Genomic DNA, 26495 nt, shown 5'->3' on the forward strand with positions numbered 1-26495 from the left:
AGGCTGTACATTATGTTATTTCTGAATTGTCTCTGCAGGCCTTCCTGAAGCAAGGCAAACATCTGCACTTAAGCTGAGACTGTGTGAAGAAGTGCTCCGGGATAGCGCATGTTGGTGGAACTATTCAAATGTTTATGACTTCAATGGAGATTCCCCTATAAGAGAACTGGAGTTACAAGTAAGAAACTATTCCTTATGACCTACCTGTAAGTACATGAGGCTCGTAGTGTGCACTCTGATGAAGTAACCTCTTAACTCAGGTAGTCACTACTTTGTTAGTCATATATAGTGTTACCATCCAAGAATGGCCTCGGTGAGTAATGAAAACCCAGCAGTTATCTCTCTTTGCTCAAGACCTCTTTCTGATGCTGATAAGTACATCAATGAGGATATAAATCATTCTCCTAATATTCTGCATATCTTGAAGGTATTTTGGCACTCATTCTTCAGCACCAACTAGTGCCCCTCAGCACTTTTCCAATACTACCAGAGTGTGTTTAATCGCCTCCCACCGATACCCCTCACAGCCTTATCCTCTTGCTGAAGACAGCCAAAACACTGGCCACAACAGCTCAGCACATAAATCATTTATGGTACTTTTTTAATTTTTACAATTATTGTGACATGATTTTAGGGATAAGGGTGTCCACTGCATACAGCTTCCTGAAGATATGCCTTTTGATTCATTGATTCATGTTAGCAAAGCTAACAATATGTTTAAGGTCAAGGGATCGAAGGACATCAAATTTATGTAGGAATTCATAGACTTGAATGTCGAGGCATACAGCTGAAGAGAGGCTTATGGTCAAGAGCGTCAGTCAGCTTTAAGGTATTCCTGCTCAACACTGATGATAGAAAACAAGAGCGAAATATATGCCAGAAGCTCTGCAGACTCGGAGCATCCTCACAAGCTTTAAAATGTGGTTCCTGACACTTTTGATCAGGCAAAGTGAGTCTGTAAGACCACTTCTGGCTTCACCTTAAAGATGCTAGAGCTGAGGCAAGATGTCACACCCGTCCTGATTTACCAGATCCAAAACATAATTTAACAACCCAAATTTCAGTCAGAATGTTGTTGCTTAAAGAAGTTGGATCCCTGCAACCATCAACAAACTGTGCACACAGGTCTGATTTCCCTTCTGTCTGGCATCATAGTATGTCTGGGGTGTCACCTAGGTCAGTTCCTTTCAGGATCTATCTAATATATAATCTTGCTACATTTACAAATGAGGGAACCAGAGCTTCAGCAAGGTTAGCGTTCCCACATCTCTGTCTCAACAATAAACGTGTTACATTTGAGACCCTGTAACCTCAGTAGCTTCTCTGAGACTTGTAACGTCTGACTGCTTGACATTTCATACCAAGAAAGTACAACAGTCACCACATATCTTCGTCTGCAAAGCACTGCAAAGAAATCCAGGCATCTAGACTTGATCTTCTTTTTCTATAGAGAAAACCACTGCTCCCACAATCTGATTTTATTATTTTACTTTTACTCCATTACAGGAGCGTGTTGTCAACAGCTCATTTAGACATGCCTATTATTGATGTACCCTTTTCAAGGGTGGGAATGGACTTGGTAGGTCCCCTCCTTCCATCAAGTAAAGGGTATACTTACATACGAGTCCTGGTAGATTATGCGGCGAGATATCCCAAAGCAATACCCCTCTCCAGCATGACAACAAAGAATGTGGCTCATGCTATGATTGGTTTCTTCTCCAGAGTGGGGTTTCCAAACAAAATCCTGACCGACCAAGGAACTCCATTTATGTTCAACTTAATGGCACAAATCTGCCAAATCCTGGGAGTCAGACAACTAAAAACCTCTGTGTACCATCCACAAACAGATGGTCTCGTTGAGAGATACAACCGTACCTTGAAGTCCCTGATGAGAAAAACTGTTTTGGAGTCTGGGCGAGACTGGGATAAGAAATTACCCCTCGTCCTCTACGCTATAAGATCCCACGTCCAAGCGTCCACAGGCCATAGTCCCTTTGAATTGTTCTTTGGACGCCAACCCCGGACCTTTCTCGATATGGCTGCCGAACTATGGGAGGAGGAAGAAGGGGGCGAAAAAACAATATTAGAATATACTCAACAACTCAAAGCCCAATTACAAACTGTCTGGGAAGACATGCGTTTACATAGGGAAAGGGCACAAGGAAAACAAAAACGGTACTATGATCAGGGTACTAAATTGAGACAACTAAAACTGGATGATAAAGTTCTTCTTTTACTCCCGAGCTCAGACAATAAATTACTAGCTAAATGGCAGGGCCCGTATAGAATAGTGAAGGCAATAACCCCTGTCACTTAACTAGTCGAATTATCTCAGGAACCAAGGAAGACACAGATCTACACATTAACTTGTTAAAGAAATAGGAAGAGCCCAATACCTCCCTTCCTCCGATATCCACGGGGTTTCTGGTGACCCCTAACAAGACTTTAGAAATAGAACTGTGCCCCACCGCTCCGAGTTCGGAGCTGAACAGACCTCAGGTCCGTTCCACATTGCAAAACGAGCAACAACTACAACTCAACACTGTTCTCCAACAACATGCAAGATTTTTTTCCTCAAAACCCGAGATGACCTCACTGACACAACACCATATTAGAACAACAGGTGGTCAGATCGTACGCCTCCGACCGTACCGTATCCCAGAAGCCCAGAAACACCTAGCAGGAAGTAGAGAAAATGCTACAGAAGGAGGTTATTGAACCATCTGTCAGCCCCTGGTGTTCTCCAATTGTCCTAGTCCCAAAGCCAGATTGCTCAATTAGTTTCTGTATTGATTTTAGGCGGCTAAACACAATATCTCAGTTCAATACCTACCCCATCCCTCGGGTTGACGAGTTGTTGGAAAGACTAGGTAAAGCCCACTACCTATCAAGCATAGATCTGACCAAGGGCTACTGGCAAATACCCTTGGCCCCGGCAGATCGAGAAAAGACAGCCTTCTCTACACCCTCAGGGCTATACCATTTCACTGTGCCTCCCTTTGGGTTACATGGTGCTCCCACTACCTTCCAAAGACTGATGGATCAACTTTTGAGGCCTCATTATGAATACCCCAGAGCTTATTCAGACGATATAGTAGTCTCCAGTGAATCCTGGGAAGATCATCTTAAACACCTAGACCGAATATTCCATTTATTGTACTCTGCTGGTCTCACAAGCAACCCCGCCAAATGTCACCTGGCCTGCAATGACATCGCGTATCTTATATTTTATAGGTAAAGGACAAATCCGACCACAAAAGAGTAAAGTAGAGGCTATACTCCAAGTACCGGTCCCAGCCACCAAGAGGGAACTTCGATCTTTCCTTGGCTGGTAGGGTATTATAGGAGGTTTATACCTAACTATTCTATTCTGGTTGGCCCCCCTTGCCGACCTATTAAGAAAAGCACAACCGACAAAAATATCAGTTCTATCCCCAACTCAACTGTCCAGTTTTCATACCTTAAACAGTCTCACCACCGAACCCGTCTTACGTTGCCCAGACTTTACAAAAACATTCCATCTCCAGATTTATGCCTCCGATGTAGGGATAGGCGCAGTACTTTTCCAAACAGATGAATCAGACCACAATTAGCTGGAAACCCTTGCCATGAGAACAACGCTACCCAGTATTTGATAGGGAATGCCTGGCTATCAAATGGGCCATTGAAAATTTACAATATTACCTTTTGGGTCACCCTTTTTTATTATATACCAACCATGCTCCCCTCACCTGGTTGTCCAAACACAAAAACACGAATTCCCGCATTCTGCAGTGGTTCATGGAGCTGCAACCGTTTTCGTTTCGGGTACTCCACATCCTGGGAGATCAACAATACTCGGCGGATTACTTGTCCTGCTAGCCCATAAATTCGGAACTCCAACAGTCCCCCTCGAGGGGAGGGATATTTAGTCGGGCGCCGGAACATTCTGCTACCATAGATGGCGGCCCACAGACAGCAGGATACCCCAGGGGCACCACAAGGGATGACCCGGAAGGAGAAGACAATGGGAATCCAGATATCCGGATTCCCTTAGCAATAAACGACGGACTTTCACTGCGGCCGCGGGCTGGAACAGAGAAGAACGCAGAAGCCACAGAGATGACTGGAGCCCTCGTCCAGCGACTGCAGAAGAACGGAAAGCCTACACAAGGAAGTACTCCTAGATGAAGAGCAAGGAGGCCCGGAGACTCGAGGACTCCGCCACGTCCCTGGAGGGACGTGGCTCAAGCAGGTACGGTCCTGCTTCCAGAGCAGGATTAAAGCCCTGGTGGGGAGGGAGCAGGAGGTGAGAGGGGAAAGAGGGAGGAAGGGTAAGGTAAATAAAAAAACAAAGGACAAGGAAAAGAAGAAAACATAGCACGGCGCCTATACATGACTGCTAAAAGAATTACCTGACACAATTGTGTTTTTTTTGTGTTTTGTTGTTGGTTGTTTGGTGAAAGGGGTGAAACCTATCCTTTAAGTACATTCCCCATCACTAACACCAGCACTTATTTTTCCTGCACGGGTGTGTAACCGGGCATCTATCGCAGTGGCTATGCGTGCGCCGACAGAGCCCGTACCGACATACCCCCGGGGCACTCAGGAGAGTCTCGAAGGGGTGACGTCAGACGCAGAAGGCGTCTCATCGGCCAGTGAAAGAGAGGACGGCCGAGGAGAGCGCCGTCTCAGGGAGCAGGAAGGAATCCAACAGATGCGGACCGAAGAGAGAGAGAGATGCTGGAACTGGAGGAAGTCTGGGAAGGACGTGACCGGAAAGACGCCGGAGAAGAAAGGAGGCCACGGAGCGCCTCCCGCCTCTACCGGGGAGAAGTCAGGAGACTACGAAGGGGCCAGCCACCTCCCAGGAGGGGCGTGGCACCCTCAGGTACGTTCGTACGTAACCTGGGGTTTCTGGCCGGCTTGGCTAAGGGGAAGGAAACCGAGGGAGGGGAATACAGGGAGCAAGGAGGGGAAGTCCTACATAGAAGGGGAAATCTACTGACCCTACCACTAACCTCACTGTGAGGGGGAATCCTTCTTAGGAAAAGAGATAAAACCAAAGAGAGAAAATAAACCAGAAGGTTCACGGGAAGGTGACACTCAATACTGAAGGAAGTTACCCCACCACAACCCTACACTTCCCTCCCCTTCCACCAACCTATTAACCCTATTAAGACCCCTGCCTTACCTCTACACTTACCTGTTGTCCCGTTCTTCTTTTGTGTTGGGGAAACCTGGGCTGCTGCCACGAGGGAAAAGACCGGACCTCCTTCTATCCTGGAACAGGCTACACCGGAATCTCGATCCAGAATCCTACCAGAGAGAAAAGAACCCGGATGAATATAATAAGAAGCCAACCTGAAACATAATAATCAAAAAGACAACCTTAATTACTTATAAATAAACCACTTATCCACTCAATCCTGAGCCTATAGAGTTATTCCAATTTCTGATGGATACAACTACCTGTGGATTCCTCACCTAATGAATACTCCCATGGCGCCAGCATTCGACGGAAATCTTCTTACTAGTCTCTGCACGTCGACGAGGACGTCACTCTAGCCCACGCGACGCCGTCTGACGTCATACAGGCAATAAGAGGTCCTCGACGACGTGCGGGCGTCAGTTCCCTTTTTTCCGTGCATTCGAAACGGTTATCTTCGAGGGAGCAACTGTTACTTTTGTGGTTACAGTGTATTTTTGCTGCGTAGTCTTTCGCTGTGGTAATAATGTCGCAGAGAAAGTCTGGATTCAAGCCTTGTCGTGAGTGTGGAGGCAAGATGTCGGTGACGGATCCTCATTCCGATTGCCTTTGGTGTTTGAGCTCCGACCACGACGTCTCGACTTGTGATTCATGCCAGCACATGAATCCAAAGGCCCTCAAGGAACGTGAGGCGAAGCTGTTTATGGCGAAATCGAAGGAGAAGCATCACAAGAAGTCTTCTTCTCCGAGACATCGGCGTCATCGAGACTCCCGGCGCCGTAGAGAATCTCGGCGTCATTCGAAGGAGACTCGTTCCAGGTCTTCGGATCGGCGCCGAAGGACATGGGAGATTAGTCCCACGGTTACGCCGCATCCTTCGACGCCGTTGCCCTCTCCGGCGTCTCCAACTTCACCTGGACAGGCGTCGGTGATTGAGGTATTGGAGCCTCAGGTGTTTTCTCCGGCGCAGACGTCGAGGCCGGCGTCGGGGTCGCCTCCGAGACAGGCACCCCAGTATCCGGCTTTTCCCACCCCTGGAGCCGATAGTTCCGCATTCTTGAATGCGATGTATGCCATCTTCCAACAGATGGCTCCAGGGGGTGCTCCGGCTGGGCCTTTGGCCTTTTCTTTGGGTGATCCTGCGCCTCTTCGGCCGGCACCCTTTATGCCCTTTCTCCCTTTTGGGAACGTGGGCTCGGCGCCAGTGTCGGCGCCGGTGGCCGCTCCGGTGGCTTCAGAAGGATTGGCCCCGGGGATTTCCATCCCGTCGACGTCGGGATTTCGGCCTGTGACTCCGGTGGGTCCATCTGCTTCAGCTGCTCTTTCGTCGGCGCCAAAGTTACCTGTGGCGCCGGACGCGGCGCCGGTGGCTTCTGAAGATCGGCGCCGATCTTCGACTTCGGCGGAGGCATTGTCGACTCCGCGTATTGAACAACGACTTCATTCGAGGAGACGTGCTCTCCGTGTATTAGAGGAGCAGGAGTACCAACGAGCCCTGGAGGAAGGAGAGCTAGAGGACTCGGGTGATGGGCTGCGTGGTCTGGAGTCGGCCAGTGGGCTGGACACTTCCCCTGAGTGGGATCTTTCGTCCCCGGGAGAATATACTGAGGAGGCTGCTTCCTTTCATGCAGTGGTACGGAAGGCAGCTAGTTTTTTGGACCTGCCTTTGCCGGTGGTGGAGGCTAAACAAAACCTTTTAACAGAGGTGCTACATCCGGCCTCAGCTGCGGCGGAGCCTCTTTTGCCATTTAATGACGCTCTGCTGGATCCGGTGTTAGAGGTGTGGAAGAGGCCGGCATCTTCCCCAGCAGTTCACAGAGCCGTAGCCAGGAGGTATCGGGCGGCTCCGACCGACCCTGGTTTTCTATCTAGACACCCTACGCCGGAGAGCTTGGTGGTGCAGGCCTCCTGTTCATCCAAGTCAGCGCCTGGTTCTTTCCCGACGGTGCCTGGGGACAGAGATTCAAAGAAACTAGAGGCGCAGTCCAAGAAGATTTTTTCGTCCTGCAGTCTGGCGTTAAAAGCCACCAATGCAACCTGTATCGTGGGGAGGTATATTCATGCTCTGATGGATGACATTTCCTCATCGTTTACAGAGCTTCCCCAGGGTCTTTTGGATCTTGTTTCAAATGCCCAGGCTGCTGCGACCCAGATTATCCAGACGGGACTGGATACCACCGACTCGGTAGCCAGAGCAATGGGCACAACTGTGGTGGCAAGGAGACAGGCCTGGCTCCGTAACTCAGGCTTTTCTGCGGATGTACAGTCCACATTGTTGGATCTCCCGTTTGATGGGGACAAACTGTTTGGAGCCAAGGCTTATTCGGCCTTGGAACGTTTTAAGGAAAGCAGGGCCACGGCTAAGTCGTTAGGGCTCCAAGCTCCTTCTTCCACGGCCTCTTCCAGATTTTTCAGGAGGTTTCGTGGATTTGGGCGTGGCTCTTCCTCCTCTTCCTTTCGGGGAAGATATCAGCAACCTGCCTCTTCCCATCCCTATAGATCTTTTAGGGGGAGAGGTAGGGTCCGCACCAGAGGAGCCTCTCAGCAGCACTCTGCCTCTTCCTCATCCTCTGTCGGGGTGCAGCAGGGGAAGCAGCCTTAGGCTTCCACCATTTCCCACTCACTCCTCTCCTGTAGGGGGAAGATTACAGCATTTTCTCACCAAATGGAAGACTGTTACAACGGACACTTGGGTTCTCAGTATTGTGGGAAAAGGCTACACCCTTCCCTTTCGGGAGTTCCCGCCCCTCATCCCGCCCTTCTTATTGTTCAGAAGAACACCTCCTGTTGCTAGAACAGGAGGTACAAGTCCTCCTTTCAAAGGGCGCGGTGGAGTTGGTCCCAGAGCAGGAAAGGGGTCGAGGATGTTACTCAAGGTATTTCCTGATTCCCAAGAAGGATGGTCGTTTGAGACCAATTCTGGACCTGAGGATCTTGAATTGGTTCCTCAAGCAGGAAAAGTTCAAGATGCTGACCCTAGCACAGGTGCTTTTGGCGTTGAACAAGGAAGACTGGATGGTGTCTGTCGACTTGCAGGATGTTACTTTCATATCCCGATACTCAAGTCACACAGGAAGTATCTCCGGTTTGTGGTGGGATCGCAGCACTATCAGTTTGCGGTCCTTCCGTTTGGTCTTACTTCAGCACCTCGAGTCTTCACGAAGGTGATGTCGGTGGTTGCGGCAGAGCTCAGAAGGAAGGGGATAGCAGTATTCCCTTACTTGGACGACTGGTTGATCAAAGCCAAGTCCCCGGAGCTTGTGTCGCATCATCTGCAGTCAACAACCCAGTTGTTGTTCGACCTGGGTTTTTCGGTGAACGAGCCCAAATCTCACCTAGAGCCCTCTCAGCGCCTCCTGTTCATAGGGGCAGTACTGGATACAACATTGGGTCGGGCCTTTCCTCCGCCTCAGCGGATTCAAGATATTCAGGATTTGGTTCCAATGTTTCGAAATGGAGCGGTAGTTCCAGTCCTCAAGGTCCTTCGTCTGCTCGGTCTGTTTGCCTCCTGCATTCTGTTGGTCACGCATGCTCGCTGGCACATGAGGGCTCTTCAGTGGTGCCTCCGAAGGCAGTGGTCTCAACACAAAGGGGATCTAGAGGGTACTGTCAAGATCTCCAGAGATGCTGCTATGGATTTGAAGTGGTGGATTGCAAGCAACAATCTTTCACAAGGAAAGCCGTTCCAGCAGTCGCCACCAGTGGCCACAGTCATAACGGATGCTTCCACTCTAGGGTGGGGAGCTCATCTGGGGGATCTGGAGATCAAAGGTCTTTGGTCTCCAGAGGAACAGATGTTTCACATCAATCTGTTAGAGTTACGGGCTGTACGTCTGGCTCTCAAGGCCTTCCTCCCTTCCCTTCCCTTCGTGGTCAGTCGGTACAGGTCCTAACGGACAATACTACCACGATGTGGTACATAAACAAGCAGGGAGGAGTGGGGTCGTACCTTCTCTGCAGAGAAGCTCTTCGACTATGGTCCTGGGCAAAGGACCATCCGATTTGCTTGATAGCAAACCATCTGGCCGGAGTCTTGAACGTGCGTGCGGACAATCTCAGTCGCCATTTCTCGGCAGACCACGAGTGGCGTCTCCATCCAGATCAAGTCCGTTTAATCTTCCAGAGGTGGGGGTTTCCTCGGGTAGATCTGTTTGCCACTCGAGAGAACGCGCATTGTCCGTTATTCTGCAGCCTCCAGTATCCGATGCAGGGAGAGTTGGGGGACGCGTTTCAAATAACCTGGTGCGGCCAGTTGCTTTACGCGTTTCCTCCCATACCCTTGATTCCTCAAGTATTGAAGAAGGTTCGCCAGGACCGGGCTCTAGTCATCCTAATAGCTCCGGATTGGCCAAGGAGGGTATGGTACTCCGACCTTCTCCAACTCTCAATGTGCCCTCCGCTCCGTCTCCCTTTCAGGGCAGACCTCCTCTCGCAGTCGCAGGGGCAGGTTCTACACCCCAACCTCCAGAGTCTGCACCTACATGCCTGGAGATTGAACGGGGCAACCTGAGTTCCTTCTCTCTCCCGCCTGAGGTAGTGGATGTTATATTAGCGGCCAGGCGACACTCCACTAAATCTATCTACGCTAATAGATGGTCTAAATTTGTTGCGTGGTGTGGAGAGAGGCAGATTGATCCTTTGCATGCTCATCTATCGGACGTTTTGTCTTTTGCTCTGTCTCTAGCGCAGAAAGGTTGTGCAGTGGCTACCATTAAGGGTTATTTATCGGCCTTGTCAGCCTTCATATGTCTTCCAGACCAACCATCTTTATTTAAATCCCCTATTGTTATCAGATTCTTGAAAGGTCTTCTAAATAAATATCCTCCAAAGCCATTCGTTATGCCGCAATGGGATTTGTCCTTGGTCCTGACTTTCCCTATGGGGTCCCCTTTTGAACCTATGCATTCTTGCCCCTTAAGGTATTTGGTTTTAAAAACAGTCTTCCTGATAGCAATAACATCAGCAAGGAGAGTGAGTGAGTTGCAGGCCTTATCAGTAAAGCCCCCTTATACAACTTTTTATGGGGATAAGGTGGTGTTGAGGACCAAGGCTGCTTTCCTCCCGAAGGTTGTTTCACCCTTCCATTTGGCTCAGGCAATTACTTTGTCCACGTTCTATCCTCCGCCTCATCCTTCCAAAGAGGAAGAAAGACTGCACCGTCTGGACCCAAAGAGAGCGTTGAGCTTCTTTATTGATAGAACAAAGGATTTCAGGCTGGAGGATCAGCTGTTTATTGGATACGTGGGCAAGAGGAGAGGAAAGGCAGTCCACAAGAGAACACTATCCAGGTGGGTTGTTCTTTGCATTAAAATCTGTTACTCTTTGGCAAAGAAGGATCCTCCTGAGGGCATTAGAGCTCATTCCACCAGAGCTAAGTCGGCCACTTCGGCCTTGGCCAGAGGTGTTCCTGTGGTCGACATCTGCAAGGCCGCAACTTGGTCGTCCCTTCACACTTTTGCAAAACATTACTGTTTGGATTCTGAGGTTAGAAGGGACGGCCATTTTGCACGGTCAGTGCTGCAGGATTTCTTGGTTTGACCATTTAGGCACCCACCGCCGGGCGTGGTACTGCTTTGGGACTCTATTCATTAGGTGAGGAATCCACAGGTAGTTGTATCCATCAGAAGAACGAGTTACTTACCTTCGGTAACGGCTTTTCTGGTGGATACATTAGCTACCTGTGGATTCCTCACGGTCCCACCCGCCTCCCCGTTGCCTTTCTGGTCTTGCCAAGTAATCCTTGAGTACGCTCCTCTTGGTCTTTGAGGATGCAAAGGACGTTGTATATATTATATGTATATATCTTTGTGTATATACTTGATGTGTAGATATATATTTTAAAAAGAGAGAGTTGTATATACATATAAAAGATTTACAGTTATTCATGCAATGTTGTGTATTTTTACAATGTAATGGGATGTTGCCTTGCTCTTTCATTGCATTGCCTGGTTGTTCTCATGCACGTAAAAAATGATTGGTACTGACGTCCGCACGTCGTCGAGGACCTCTTATTGCCTGTATGACGTCAGACGGCGTCGCGTGGGCTAGAGTGACGTCCTCGTCGACGTGCAGAGACTAGTAAGAAGATTTCCGTCGAATGCTGGCGCCATGGGAGTATTCATTAGGTGAGGAATCCACAGGTAGCTAATGTATCCACCAGAAAAGTCGTTACCGAAGGTAAGTAACTCGTTCATCTCTTCCGCCTGGAGGCACATTACAGTGGTGTCAGAAGTGGGATATTGGAATAGGCGACAGGACAGATTGATACCATGGAGGGTACTCCCACCATAGCGGACATGATGCAGCAATTGGCTGAGGGGCAGAGACATCTGCAGATCGTGTGGGAGGAACAACAGAAAGAAGCGAAAGTGGAAAGGGAAGCACTACAAAGCGCTCTCAAAAGTCAGGCCACTATCATGGCCAACAATCAGTTGGTACATGAGAATGCACTAAAAACCTTAACAGATACCATTGCGGCCACCAGAGTACATCCGAATGTACCCAGCTCAGTGTTACAAAGGTATCAGGAAGGCGAAGATCCGGACGCCTTTTTTACCAACTTTGAGCGAGTTGCCACTTTAGCCACCTGGCCTCAGGATAGGTGGGGGCAGTACATTGCCCCTTTGTTAACCGGGACCCAACTCCAAGGGACTCCAAGCAGCTTATCAAGCGGTAAACCCGGGAGGTACGACGCCCTATCAAGATATTAAAAAGCATCCTGGAGCGGGTGGGCTTTGACACCGAACATTATAGGGTCAGGTTTAGGAAAGCCAGGTGGGGACTATCCGAGAATCCCAGAGCATTATATTTTCGGATAAAAGATCTGGGTCTCAAATGGCTAGGACCCATAGGGACTAATAGGGAAGATATTATCGAGGCCATCCTCTTGGAACAATATCTAGACGCCCTACCCACCAATACCCGCAACTGGATCAAACAACACCTAAGTCCTGACACGAATACTACCATCGAGTTGGCCTGTGCTTTCCACCGCTCCCTCGAGTTTAAGACACCTCTCCACCGCACAACACCTACCCCCATCCGACAGAACCTCGGACAAACCTCTTCCCTGGGGCGAAGACTTGTTGAAGACCCAGGAAAATCACGAGGGGCCGAGAGACCGTATTTACAGCAACCCCAATGTTATAGTTGTGGGGAGTGGGGCCATATAGCCCGGGTTTGTCCCCTGAAAACTGAGAAACCAGAGCCTATGGAAATAGGAATTACTAGAGGGAGGGTCTTCTTTACAGGGGGAAAAGATACTCAGTACAAGAAAGAGCTTTTCATCAGTGAGAGACTAAATGTGGCACTTATCGATTCCGGATGTAGTCAGTCCATAATCAGGGCTGATTTAATAGACAGCCATACCTTCACGCCGGGACTTACTGTCTCCATTTGTTGTATACATTGTGAAACGATTGAGTATCCCATGACTTGGGCCACCCTTTCATGGGGGGGAAAAGAAACCCCCATAAGGATGGGAGTAGTTGAACGACTGGTTGAAGAAGCCATCATCGGGACAGACTTCAAGGACTTTTCAATACTTTTGGATAGTACAAGGAATAAAGAGGACACAAGTTCCTGGTGGAGGAGCGCCCCCTTTTCTAACATACAAATACAACCCCAGGCTATTCGGTACAAACCTACTAGGAAAGAAAAACGAGAAACAAGGAAACTCAATGGAAAAGGGGACTCGAACTACAATAGGGTAATTACACGGGTTCATACCCTCACTGGTCTTCCCCCTTCCGCATTTGTCAAAGGGAAGATCCTAGTCTGATTAATGCCTGGAAGACCGCCTGACCTCGATCCCCTGACGATAAGAGCCCTTCTTTTACTATAGTTAAGAATTTGTTATATCGAATCACTAACAGTGAAAGGCAAGAAAAGAAACAACTACTGGTTCCCGAGCCTAATAGACAGCAGGTGCTACATCTGGCCCATAGTCAGCCGGTAGGTGGTCACTATGGGAGAGAGAAGACGGAAGAGTACCTGTTAAGGAGGTTCTATTGGCCGGGGGTCTTTTCTCAGATCAGAAAATTCTGTCAACAATGTCCTAAATGCCAATTGATCGATCCTGGACCAAAGAAAAAAGCCCCATTACAGCCTCTTCCCATTATTGAAATACCTTTTTCAAGGATAGGAATGGACATCGTATGTCCTCTTCTACCTTCCTCTAAAGGCTACTGATATATACTAGTATTGGTAGATTACGCTACCCGGTACCCCGAGGCCATCCCCCTCACCAGTATTAACACCAAGAGTGTTGCCAATGCAATGATAGGGTTCTTTTCCCGAATAGGCTTTCCCCGAGAAATTTTAACAGACCAAGGTACCCAGTTCATGTCCAATTTAATGGCTCAGATTTGTCAACTTCTGGGAATTAAACAAATAAGGACTGCGGTTTATCATCCACAAATTGATGGGTTGGTGGAGAGATACAACCGCACCCTGAAAACTCTCTTAAAAAAATCGGTTTCAGAGACAGGTAAGGACTGGGATAGGAAGCTGCCATTAGTATTGTATGCCATCAGGACACATGAGCAAGCCTCCACGGGACATAGTCCATTTGAATTGTTGTTCGGACGACAACCTAGAACATTATTAGACATGGCAGCGGAGTTATGGGAGGAGGAGGATGACGGGGAGAAATCCCTTTTGGAATATACCAGCGATTTAAAATCCCGACTACAAACTGTATGGGAAGACGTAAGGGAACATATGGAAAGAGCCCAGGGTAAGCAAAAGCAATATTACGATAGGAACACGCAAATGCGAACCTTAACAGAAGGGGACAGGGTGTTAGTACTTCTACCAAGTTCCGACAACAAGCTGTTGGCAAAATGTCAGGGGCCATATAAGGTGATAGGAGTAGTAACCCCTGTTACCTATAACATCCAACTAACTGATAATCCCACAAGATACCTGATCTTTCACATCAATCTGCTAAAAAAATGGGAAGAACCTATGGTGGGCCAGACAGCTGGATATTTAGTTAATACGGTTAAGGAACTGGAAATAGGATGGTGTCCCACAGACCACCTTTCCAAAGCCGAAGTACCCCAAAGAAATACAGAAGTCACGTCCCAACAGAATAGCAAGTTAACTCAACTACTCAACGATCATAACCAAGTATTTTCCCCGCTACCGGGTAAAACCAAGTTAGTACGACACCATATTATAACCCAACCTGGTAAAATAGTCAGATTACGACCATATCGTATCCCCGAAGCTAGGAAAGTTCTAGTGGAAAAAGAAATAGAGAAAATGTTAGACCTAGGTATTGTAGAGCCTTCAAAAAGTCCCTGGTGTTCTCCGGTGGTGTTAGTACCAAAGCCGGATGGGTCTGTACGCTTTTGTATTGACTTCAGACAGGTCAATGCCGTATCCCAATTTGATACTTACCCCCTTCCAAGGGTAGACAAACTCATAGAAAGATTAGGAAAAGCCAAATATATGTCTACCCTAGATTTGACCAATGGGTACTGGCAGATTCCTTTAGCAACAGAGGATAAAGAAAAAACGGCATTCTCTACCTCCTCGGGCCTATATCATTTTAATGTCCTCCCTTTTGGGTTACACAGGGCACCTGCCACCTTCCAAAGTCTTATAGATACCATATTACGACCTCATACCAGATACGCAGCCGCCTATCTGGATGATATTGTTATTTATAGCAAAACTTGGGACGACCATTTGTCACACTTAAACAAGATATTTACAGTCTTACAGAGGGCGGGTCTGACAGCCAATCCCTCCAAAAGCCGACTCGCGTTTCATGAAATCTCATACCTGGGGTATCACATAGGAAGAGGTATCATTAAACCACAAATGAATAAAGTAGAGGCCATTTTGCGCATAAAAACGCCTACCACGAAAAAAGAGATAAGTTTGTTTTTAGGCCTAGTGGGGTACTATCGGCGATTTATACCGCACTATTCCACACTGGCGGCTCCCCTGACGGATCTCCTGAAGAAAGGTCAGCCCAAACATATTACGAGTCTCAACCCGGTCCAGTCCCATAGTTACCATACCTTACAAAGGTGTCTTACTACTCAACCGGTATTAAAATGTCCTGATTTTGATCTCCCGTTTCACCTGAAGACGGATGCCTCAGACATGGGTCTGGGGGGCGTTCTTTTTAAAAAAGATAAGGAAAACGTGAGCCACCCTGTGGTCTTTATTAGTCGCAAGCTTTTCCCCAGGGAACAGAGATATCCTATAACTGAAAGGGAGTGTCTGGCCCTCAAGTGGGCGATTGAGAGCCTACAGTATTACCTCCTAGGGCGGTCTTTCCTGCTGTATACGGACCACTCTCCTCTTATGTGGCTCTCGAGATATAAAGATACCAACGTCCATATTCTGAGATGGTTTATGGAGCTTCAACCTTTTTCCTTCCAGGTTTGCCACTTCCCTGGTTATCTTATGGGTCAAGCTGACTATTTGTCCCGGTTCCCGGGCCCTCTGGGACTCGAACAGCCCCATTCTGGGGAGGGGATGTGTAACCGGGCATCTATCGCCGCAGCTACGCGCGTCGACAGAGCCCGTACCGACATACCCCCGGGGCACTCAGGAGAGTCCCGAAGGGGTGACGTCAGAAGCAGAAGGCGTCTCATCGGCCAGTGAAAGAGAGGACGGACGAGGAGAACGCCGTCTCAGGGAGCAGGAAGGAACCCAACAGACGCGGACCGAAGAGAGAGAGACGCTGGAACTGGAGGAAGTCTGGGAAGAACGCGACGCCACCGGAAAGACGCTGGAGAAGAAAGGAGGCCATGGAGCGCCTCCCGCCACTACCGGGTAGAAGTCAGGAGACTACGAAGGGGCCAGCCACGTCCCAGGAGGGGTGTGGCACCCACAGGTACGTTCGTACCTAACCTGGGGTTTCTGGCCGGCTTGGCTAAGGGGAAGGAAACCGAGGGAGGGGAATACGGGGAGCAAGGAGGGGAAGTCCTACAAAGAAGGGGAAATCTACTGACCCTACCACTAACCTCACTGTGAGGGGAATCCTTCTTAGGAAAAGAGATAAAACCAAAGAGAGAAAATAAACCAGAAGGTTCACGGGAGGGTGACACTCACTACTGAAGGAAGTTACCCCACCATATCCCTACACCTCCCTCCCCTCTCACCAACCTATTAACCCTATTAAGACCCCTGCCTTACCTCTACACTTACCTGTTGTCCCGTTCTTCTTTTGTTTTGGGGAAACCTGGGCTGCTGCCATGAGGGAAAAGACCGGATCTCCTTCTATCCGGGAACAGGCTACACCGGAATCTCGATCCAGAATCCTACCAGAGAGAAAAGAACCCAGATGAATATAATAAGAAGCCAACCTGAAACATAAGAATCAAAAAGACAACCTTAATTACTTATAAATAAACCACTTATCCACTCAATCCTGAGCCTATAGAGTTATTCCAATATCTCTTCCGCCTGGAGGCACAGAACCCATTACAGGGTATTTAGAGATTTAGGTCAAGACTTACCTTGCTTTTTTCTTTTCCCGGTTCCTCTGATGACGTAACTCCGCTACGAGACTTCCGACTGGATTGAAGAGGACCTAACAAGAAAGAAGAGAGGATGAGTTATACTCACTGGGAGATAGAGACTTATTGACCGATAGAAAGAACCCTGTATTACAAAAATTGTGAATTTTCAACTCATCCTAAACCTGAGTTGTCTTATCTGTCTTTACCGCTACGCCCACCGCTACAGGTCCTCAACACTTTGGAGAGTGGATATGGTCACAGATTGAAGTGCCTTCCACTAAACATTTCACCGTATTAATCACCAGACCTCTCCATCTCAACTGCCTCCTAGACTTGTTGGTCACATTTGATGTCATTGACCACAACATTGTGGCAGCAGCAAGTATGAAGGTTCATGATATCAACTACGGGGTCACACAAGGGTCAATCTTCTAACTCTCTCTGTTTAACATTTATATGCTGCCCCTTGCTCACTTGCTCGGCCAAGTAGGAATACACTTTTAAATGTATGGTGACTGTGCTCAGTATGCTTACTGCACAAGAGTTTCCCAATCAATATACAGTACTTTAATGGAGATCCTTACTATAATCAAATAAGGGATGGCCAGCATCTTCCTCAAGATAAACCTAACCAAAAGAGAGATCTTAACTCTGCTTCATCGATCATGGAATAGGACACATCCTTATGGCCGATATATGTTATAATATTCAGCACCAATATCCTTTTACAGTGTTACTGTATTTAGGAATTCTTTTGGACAGCACTTGTCCTCGGAAGCTCAATCCACGAATGTGACTTGTGCCTCTTTCACCCATCAACACCTTCTAAAAAAGGTTCCCTCCTCTATTGATCCATCTTTGCGCTCACTACTTGTAAACACTATTGTTTAATCTTGTGTTAACTATAATAAATCAATATACCTTAAATCTCCAGTTAAATTATACCTCAACTGCACCTTGCTCAGAATGCTCTGGCACAAGTGCTCAAACAGTGCCAGAAAATTGCTATGGTTGCCAGTCTCTGCTCTGGCTACCCATTTGATCTTTGGGAGTCTGGAAGGCGCTAACAATTATTCTTAAAGCCCAGGACCTTAGATCATTCTTGTTTCTGGCCAATATATATTCCTTTTATGAACCTTTGTGCTCCCTCAGATTTTTAAACCAATTCTTGCTTGGCACCACTGGAACCATAATGGTCATCTATTTGGACTGTGCTTTTTTTACATTAGTGCCCAAACTTTGGCACTTCCTCCTTTGTGAGTTTGAAAGCTGAAACCAACCTCTTTTGTGTTAGACACTGGTTGAAAATATATAATTTGGCCATTAGGATTTAAGTTTGTGTTTTCCTAATGCGCCAAGAAGCATCAGCATTAGAGTGCTCTACAAGTAAATTATAACATAACATAACAGAACAAGTAAAATGGAGTTCCAATCCCAAAACACCATTTGGCAACATGTATACTACCACTATTTCCTGAGTGAAAATAAGGGACGTAAAGATGAGTAAAGACCCTAAAACAGACAACAAATGCCTCAAAAGATATAGGTTGTAAAGAATGACTTTGCAGATGATGTATTCTTATCTAACCAGGGTCTGGATGTGCTACATACATCATCATAATGCATATTTCAAAATATCAGTTGCAACAAACTGTTAATTCCTTAGGTGTATGGTAAATAGCCAACATTACAAGAACAAAACCTTGCCTTTTAGGCCGATTTGTTTTTTTTGCTGAAATATGCAACAAAGTGATGGATGGAATGCTTGGATGAATATCAGCCACTGGAAATTACTTGGGTCGCATCCCAGTCATTCTTTATTTTGCGCACCATCTCACATGCATATTAGTCTTAACACTGCTCCAGTGTGTACATTCATGCCAAACTGCCCGGCCAGATATTCCCCTGAACTGGAACACAAGGAACCCAGGACATTTTTTGCCCTTGTAGTCAGCCAGTAAGAGCTTGGTTCCAGTGACAGTGTGTACAGAACCCATATATGGGCATTCCAGTCCTACTTGAAGTGACACACTGAAGTCTACAAAAAAGTTTAAAAGGGTAATATTACAGTATGGTTTAATCAATCAATCAATCACATTTATAAAGCGCGCTACTCACCCATAAGGGTCTCAAGGCGCTGGGGGGGAGGGGGTCAGTGCTCGAAGAGCCAGGTCTTGAGCTGCCTTCTGAAGGGGAGGTGTTCGGGTATGGCGCGAAGGTGACTGGGCAGGGAGTTCCAGGTCTTCGCTGCCAGAAAAGAGAAGGATTTTCCTCCGGCGGTGGTTTTGCGGATGCGGGGAACGGCTGCCAAGGCCTGACCGGTGGAGCGCAGAGTGCGCGGAGGGGTGTAGAAGGAGACGCGGGAGTTGATGAGTTTGGGTCCGAGGTTGTAGAGGGCTTTGTGTGCGTGGGTGAGGAGTCTGAAGGTGATCCTCTTGTTGACCGAGAGCCAATGGAGTTTTCTCAGGTGTCCGGAGATGTGGTGGTGGCGAGGTATGTCCAGGATGAGTCGTGCTGCGGCGTTCTGGATCCGTTGAAGTTTCCTCTGCAGCTTGGTGGTGATGCCGGCGTACAGAGTGTTCCCGTAGTCCAGGCGGCTGGTGACGAGGGCGTGGGTGACGGTCTTCCTGGTGTCGATGGGGATCCAGCGGAAGATCTTGCAGAGCATGCGGAGGGTGTTGAAGCACGCTGAGGTCACCGAGTTGACCTGTCTGGTCATCGAGAGGGAGGAGTCCAGGATGAAGCCGAGTTTGCGTGCGTGGTTGGTCGGTTGGGGAGTGCTGCCTAGGGCGGGGGGCCACCAGGAGGAGTCCCATGCGGAGGGGGTAGGGCCGAGGATGAGGACCTCTGTTTTATCTGTGTTCAGTTTCAGTCGGCTGTCTGTCATCCAGGTCGCTACTTCCTTCATGCCGTCGTGCAGTCTGGTCCTTGCTGATGTGGGGTTGTTGGTGAGGGATAAGATGAGCTGGGTGTCGTCGGCGTAGGATATGATGTCGAGTCTGTGTTTGCGTGCGATGTTTGCCAGGGGGGTCATGTAGACGTTGAATAGGGTGGGGCTGAGGGAGGATCCTTGGGGTACGCCGCAGATGATCTCCGTGGCTGCGGATCTGAAGGGGGGGAGGCGGACTCTCTGGGTCCTTCCGGAGAGGAAGGAGATGACCCATTCCAGGGCCTTGCCTCTGATGCCGGCGCTGCAAAGGCGGTCTATCAGGGTGCGGTGGCAGACCGTGTCGAAGGCTGCAGAGAGATCCAGGAGAATGAGGGCCACGGTTTCACCCTTGTCGGTCAGGGCTCGGATATCGTCCGTGGCTGCGATGAGGGCGGTTTCGGTGCTGTGGTTGGCCCTGAATCCGAACTGAGTGGAGTCGAGGGAGTCGGAGGTTTCCAGGGCGGCGGTGAGTTGAGCGTTGACGATTTTCTCAATCACTTTGGCGGGGAACGGTAGGAGGGAGATAGGCCGGAAGTTTTTGAGTTCGGTGGGGTCTGCTGTAGGTTTCTTTAAGAGGGCGTTGAGTTCTGCGTGTTTCCAGCTTTCAGGGAAGGTAGCAGTGGTGAGGGAGGCGTTGATGACGTCTCGGAGGTGGGGTGCGATGATGTTGTCGGCCTTGTTGTAAATGTGGTGAGGACAGGGGTCGGAGGGTGATCCCGAGTGGATCGAGTTCATGACGCGGGTGGTTTCCTCGGTGGTGGTAGGGTTCCAGGCGAGGATGGTGGAGATGTCGTTTGCGGCTTCCGGGGGCGGGTTCATGTTGGTGGTCGTGAAGCTGTTGTAGATGTCGGCAATCTTACGGTGGAAGAAGGTCGCGAGGGAGTCGCAGAGGTCCTGTGAGGGAGGGATGGGGTTGGTTTCTGCGTCCGGGTTAGAGAGCTCTTTGACGATGCCAAATAGTTCCTTGCTGTTGTGGGTGTTGTTGTCAAGTCTGTTCTGGTAGGCTGTTTTTCGTGCGGTGCGGAGGCGTTGGTGGTGTTGGCGGGTGGTGTCCTTGAGAGCTGTCAGGTTTTCCTCTGTCGGGTTGAGGCGCCATGTCTTCTCGCGGAGGCGGCATTCTTTCTTGCAGTTTTTGAGTTCGGTGGTGAACCAGGAGTTTTTCTTGTGGTTGTTGGTGTTGGTTTGGGTCTTCAGAGGGGCCAGGAGGTTGGCGCAGTCGGAGATCCAGTTGGTGAGGTTGTTGGCGGCCTCGTTGGGGTTGCTGGTGCTGGTGGGTTGGTTCAGGGAGAGCGTTGCTGCGAGTTGTTCTGTGGTGATTCGGTTCCAGTATCTTTTTGGTGGTTGCCGGGTGTGGTGATGCACGGTGGTTTTCTTGAAGCTGAAGTGGACGCAGCTGTGGTCCGACCATGTGAGTTCGGTGGTGTGGCTGAAGGTGATGTGTTTGCTTGAGGAGAAGATGGGGTCGAGCGTGTGTCCGGCGTAGTGGGTGGGGGTGTTGACCAGTTGTTTCAGTCCCAGGTTGGCGAGGTTGTCTAGAACGGCGGTGGTGTTGTTGTCGGTGTGGTTCTCCAGGTGAAAGTTGAGGTCTCCTAGGAGGATGTAGTCGGTGGATGAGAGTGCGTGGGGGTTGACGAAGTCTGCGATGTCTTCGCTGAACTTGGTGCGGGGTCCTGGTGGTCTGTACATGAGGGTGCCTCTTAGGGTTGTCTTGGGGTCGATGTGAATCGCGAAGTGGAGGTGTTCGGCGTCGGGAAGTGAGTTGTCGCTGTGGGTCGAGATGCTGATGGAGCTTTTGTGTGCGATGGCGATGCCAGGAAATGAGGAAATGAAAATCAGAAATCACTGAACAAAGAACATAAACTGAAATTGATTAAACTGATAATTAACATGGCACAAGGTGGCAACTGACATTAGGTTGAAGAAGAGAGTCAACTAACAGTAATATTGAATTAAAGTAAGCCAACAATGGAGAGGAGGAAGTAACAGTGAAGGTGAGAGATGAATGTGTCAGTGGGGTTCAATGAAAATATATTTTTGCTGTAAGAGAAGAAACTGACAGTAGGCAGCAGAGTCAGGAAAGCAACAGTGGCTGTTATAAGCAAGGAGATGTACAACTCACCATCCTCAGTCTGTTCCCTGGAATGTCAAAGTTCAATGTTTCTTCTCCGTCTTTATTTCTGCTATAAAACAAACCTCATGCAGATTAAGAAGTCAAGTGGCCATTGTTTTAGATATTTAGGAAAGGACTCAAGGCTATGCCATAGTTGTATCTAATTGGTGCTATATCTTGACTAGAGAATTAGAGTGCACAGGTTGGTAATATTCACCACCTTACAACAACGGCAGGTTGGACTGTCTGTGCCATGGTAGTGCTTATAGACTGGTTGGTGAACAGAAGAGCAGGCCATTTTAAAACAGAGCATATGGTACCACAAGACTGTTCAGCAGGTCCTACATCTCTGGGGTTCAGAAAGCAAATATTCTGGGGGGGGGGGGGCATCATCAGCAGATATTTTACATGCCCCCTCTCTAATTACCTTTTTAAATGGTGCGCATATATGTTGTACTGGTATATCATAAACCTAGCCAAATGCAGAAGTGCTGTGGAGAGTGTCCCAGACAGAGTTCCTCATCTTTAAAGATCTTAGAAAATGTGTTCCCTGAGGAGTAAATTCTTAAAAATCACCATTCACCTGTACCAGCGCTGCCCCAGTGACAGGGCCTGGTGCACCCAATTCAGCAAGAAACACCTTACTGTAGTCTGAAGGATTAAGCACACAGGCTATACAAAGGGTATTCTTCATAGTTTGAAATGCTTTCTGATATTCAGGGGTTATATTAACTACCTTTGATTGCTTTCTTTGTGTCAATCCAGCAAGGTGCAACCATGCTTCTGTAACCTTTGACAAGCTTTTTGTATTATCAAGGGAGGCCAGATACACTATTAATCAAGGTTGAGTTGTCGTAGGCTAACTCCTTGTCTACAATTAACTATATTTTTGCTTGGAGATACTGCATGTCTCTGCCTTTATGTCAGGCAATTGAATGCTTCTTTCAGAGAAAAACACCTCTTTATGTGAACTCAACATATTAAGTTGCTCAGGTCGAATTTATTACTTACTAAAATACAAAGTCTCCCAATGTAATCTGTTATATTTGGCTCCCGAGATCAACATTTTCAACAATAACATACCATTTTTTTCTGAAGATAACAGTGCTGGGAAGTCACAGTAGGGACTCTAATGCTTGTAGTTGTGCCTTCCTCCTCATGGCCCACCCATCTGCTCTGCTCTTTCTGTTTGTTGTGGAGTGGCCCGGAAATCCAGCTGCCATGTACCAACTGGGTGGATTTGTGATTCAGGCAGTAAAGATTTATATGGTGGGCACATAGTTACTTTACCTGTCTGACTGTTTTGTCCCAGGCATGATGAGTGTGATGGAACCAAGGCCTTAGGACCACTAGTATAAAAGTCTCTGCAGTGAAAGGCTTATACATATTATTTCAAACACAACCGATTGATGCCATTTATTGATATATGACTAAATAACTAAACAAAGGTGTCTTTGATATATTTCAGGACAGACCCCTACAATAGCCTGGACACTGGTGAAGAACGACCTCTCACTCCTCCTGTGCGCACAGTTGGCATCCAGACCGATTATCGTGACAGTGAAGCTCAGACTGATCCCTATACCCCTGAATATGTTGTCCGTCCTGGATCAGTCCCGGAACTGCTAACACTTGCCAATCTCACGTGGGGTGAGTCACTGATGGATAAGTATTTACTTATAAGTAATTCATAGGCGTTGCTCTTCCCCATATCATATTGTCTATCAGGGTACTGTGGCGTTTTGCATGTGCTTCCATTGTGTACTATCTACACACCACAGTTCCATTACTTTTACAGATGGTTGGTTTGTTGTATTCTGGCTGAATAACTTGGCCCATTGGGTAAGTAGAATGTATTTCACCCACAAATGCATCCTGCATGGGGAAAGTTTCACCAACCCTATTTGTAAACCTAAACCAGGATTACATTGTAGTTATCATCAGTAGTCTCCTGTTATTTGGAGACTTGTATGGTGTAGGACCATCTAGTTATATTTTGGTTTTCCCAGTAAAGCAAACGCCATGTACGTGAAATATAGGATCATGTACCTTTTTAGTTGAGGAATGTGGTAGTCATCTACTGTTTGGTGCTGTTACTTTAATATGGACAGTTCTTCAAACCCATAGCCTAAAAAGATCTACATACATGCCAAAAGACCTGATAATGGTGGAGACTCTCAATTTTTTTAAAGCCAAAAATGGCTTTATGTGTAGCGTCTTCCACCTAAAAGAGCCTTAAATTCAATATACCTCAGAGGGATAAATAAAGCCCTCAGTTTATTATTCTTTTTCAAAATTTCCCTTTTTCTAATTTCAAAATGTTGGATGGTATGGATCTATTCAACTTCAGACAAGATCCCAAAACTCCAATTTAATAGGTTTCACTTAAGAGTTTCTTGCAAGACCTTTTGTTTCCTTGTGAGGGGTTTAGAGGCTGCCCATTGCTTACCATTTGCTTGCTTCTTATTTGTCAGCTTCGGTAGGCTTCCTTCCTCTTTGTGTTTTTTTCTGACCCCTCAAGCAGGGATGCATTACTGTGTCCTACGACAGCTTGCTTTTTCAGACGGTACTTTTTTCTTTTTGTTTAAGTACTGTAAGGGAGTGCGTGTTTTTTCAGCTGCCTCTCTCGTGTACTTCTCCCCCCCCTTTATGTTCCTTCACCAGTCTCATCTGCCCACACTCAGTTTTCTACGCGCTTGTTCCAGACCTTCCAACCCTCATGTCCAGCTCCTACTGCCCACCCTCCATTGTCTGTGTGCCTGCCCCCAGCTTTTCTCACCCACACTCTGTTGTCCATGTGCTTGCACCCAGAAACCTCGACCACCATCTGTTGTCCATGGTCTCCCTATCCCCTCTTGCCTGTCTTCTCCCGCCTGCACTATCCATGTCTTGTTATCCCTCCCTCCATCTTGGCTCAGGAGCCAACAGCTAAAAACAAACAAAATGCACTATCATATGGCCATCTCTAATGCACTTAAAAAAAAAAAAAAAACTCATTACTGCTTGCAATGTCATAGGGCTTTTTAAAAATATACTTATATCTGTTCAACATGGCTACGAAAGATTGCCAAAGCCAATAGCTCTTATAGGTAAGACTTATTGGCTTTGTCCATGCCCGTTCAATATATACTAATATAAATGCCACCTTTACAATTCTGAATGATGCTGCAACACCAATGCAGTATTAATTCGGAGTCTTGCCAATTTACCTCATGCCATATTACGTATTTTGAGTGCTTGCTCCTGGCTAACTGAGGCTTTATGTTATTCATCTTTGCCATTGTTTTCTTGACTTTGTGTTTTTCCATGGCTTCTTCCTTCAACATCATTTTTCTCTTTGTTCTGTCAATGTTTCACTCTGTGAAGTTCTGGAGGACATTTTCTTTGTTCAAATATGGCTTATGACGGCCAATACCCTGCATTCTGTTTTTGGCTCCTGAGCTACTAGCTTGCCATTTTAGAGAGAAACTTTCCTTCTCTGAAGATCCCTGAGGTAGAGTGGCAGACGTTCTTTGAATGTTTGTATGTCTGACTTGTTTGTTTGTTTGGAAATCTGTGGTGGAACTGCGTTGTTCGAGGCATGAAAACTCGGTAAGGTATGTGCATAGGTGTCCTCCCACTCATACGACATAGAATTATTTTGCCCTTTCAAGCATGGCCCTTCGAGAGCTCCTCTGAAGGTGTAGCATTGACTGACCGGGGGTTGTTTGCCCCTCTTCTCTATGGCTTGAAGTGGAGTTGTTCTTCACACTGCCGACTGCTTAGCTGTTGTAGAGGTACACCCATCCTTCATATTCCATTCCATATCCTTGTTTTCCTGGTGACCTCTAGATACATTTAAGAGAACGTCATGTGGATAGCTTATGAAGATTTCTTGTCCCTTACTAGATGTAGTATAGGTTTTTCTACTGGCAGGTTATATCATCCTGGGACAAATCTGAAATATGGAAGCTGAATACCCACATGTGAGTGAACATACTGAGGCTTCACAAAATTGGGCACTGGAGTATAGCTTTATTACAAGATATAACTTATTCACTTGGTGAAGATCACACATCTGTGCTCCAGATGTATGTCCATGTGCCACTCGTTAAAAATGATACTCAGATTTTGGAAAGAGCAGGAACGTGACATCTGTGGTTAGGCTGAGAACAATAGTAAAAACGAATTGACATAACTGGGGATAGCCGTGAAGTAGTGTTGTCCAAGAAGGCCTAAAGAACAGTGAACCTAAACAGGGTTTAGGACACTGAGAAGAAAATATGGAGAAACTCCGTTTTGGAGTGGAGTTAATGGAGTGACCTTCGATCACTCTTTACTCTTGAGTGTATCACTGAGAAAGGTTGTGCCTAAAACTTGCAATGGCTGTTCTTTACTGCAATATCCGATTTCAGCCATTTCGTGTTGTCATCTGTGAAGAGATTAACTTTTGTACAGTTCGCCATACATTTACATATTTGCTCCTCTTCAACTTTGAAATATGTTGAAAAAATGATAACTCTTTATCATGAATAGATGACGTTTTCTTGTTGTCATCAGTAGAGGATTTTTCTTTGTATCAGTTTTGAATACTTCACGTGTGTCTGCTTTTTATCAAATGGCAGGTTATGGTTTCTCAGTGTTTCATCAATCCTCTATTTTTACACCTTTCATGTCAGTGAAGATCCTCAAATAGTTTCATACGTGACAGTGTTCATAGGCTATCTTGCTGATTTCTTTGATAAACATGCCACCATGTTATGCCCAAGTGTCTGCCGTCTACATTGTTGCTGAAGGTCCCAA

The 26495-nt window shown here is 47.3% G+C and overlaps 1 protein-coding gene across 2 annotated transcripts in view; it reads left to right on the plus strand.

The window, feature by feature from the left end:
* The window catches only part of CFAP91 (cilia and flagella associated protein 91), a 353091-nt gene that overhangs the window by 159958 nt on the left and 166638 nt on the right, over window positions 1-26495 (plus strand). For both annotated transcript variants that reach the window (XM_069202687.1, XM_069202688.1), the window contains exon 6: window positions 23182-23363. In XM_069202687.1, the coding sequence (XP_069058788.1) occupies window positions 23182-23363 (182 nt within the window). The remainder of the gene's footprint in view (window positions 1-23181; window positions 23364-26495) is intronic.

The sequence above is a fragment of the Pleurodeles waltl genome, chromosome 8, assembly GCF_031143425.1.
Source record: "Pleurodeles waltl isolate 20211129_DDA chromosome 8, aPleWal1.hap1.20221129, whole genome shotgun sequence".
NCBI classification, from domain to species: domain Eukaryota; kingdom Metazoa; phylum Chordata; class Amphibia; order Caudata; family Salamandridae; genus Pleurodeles; species Pleurodeles waltl.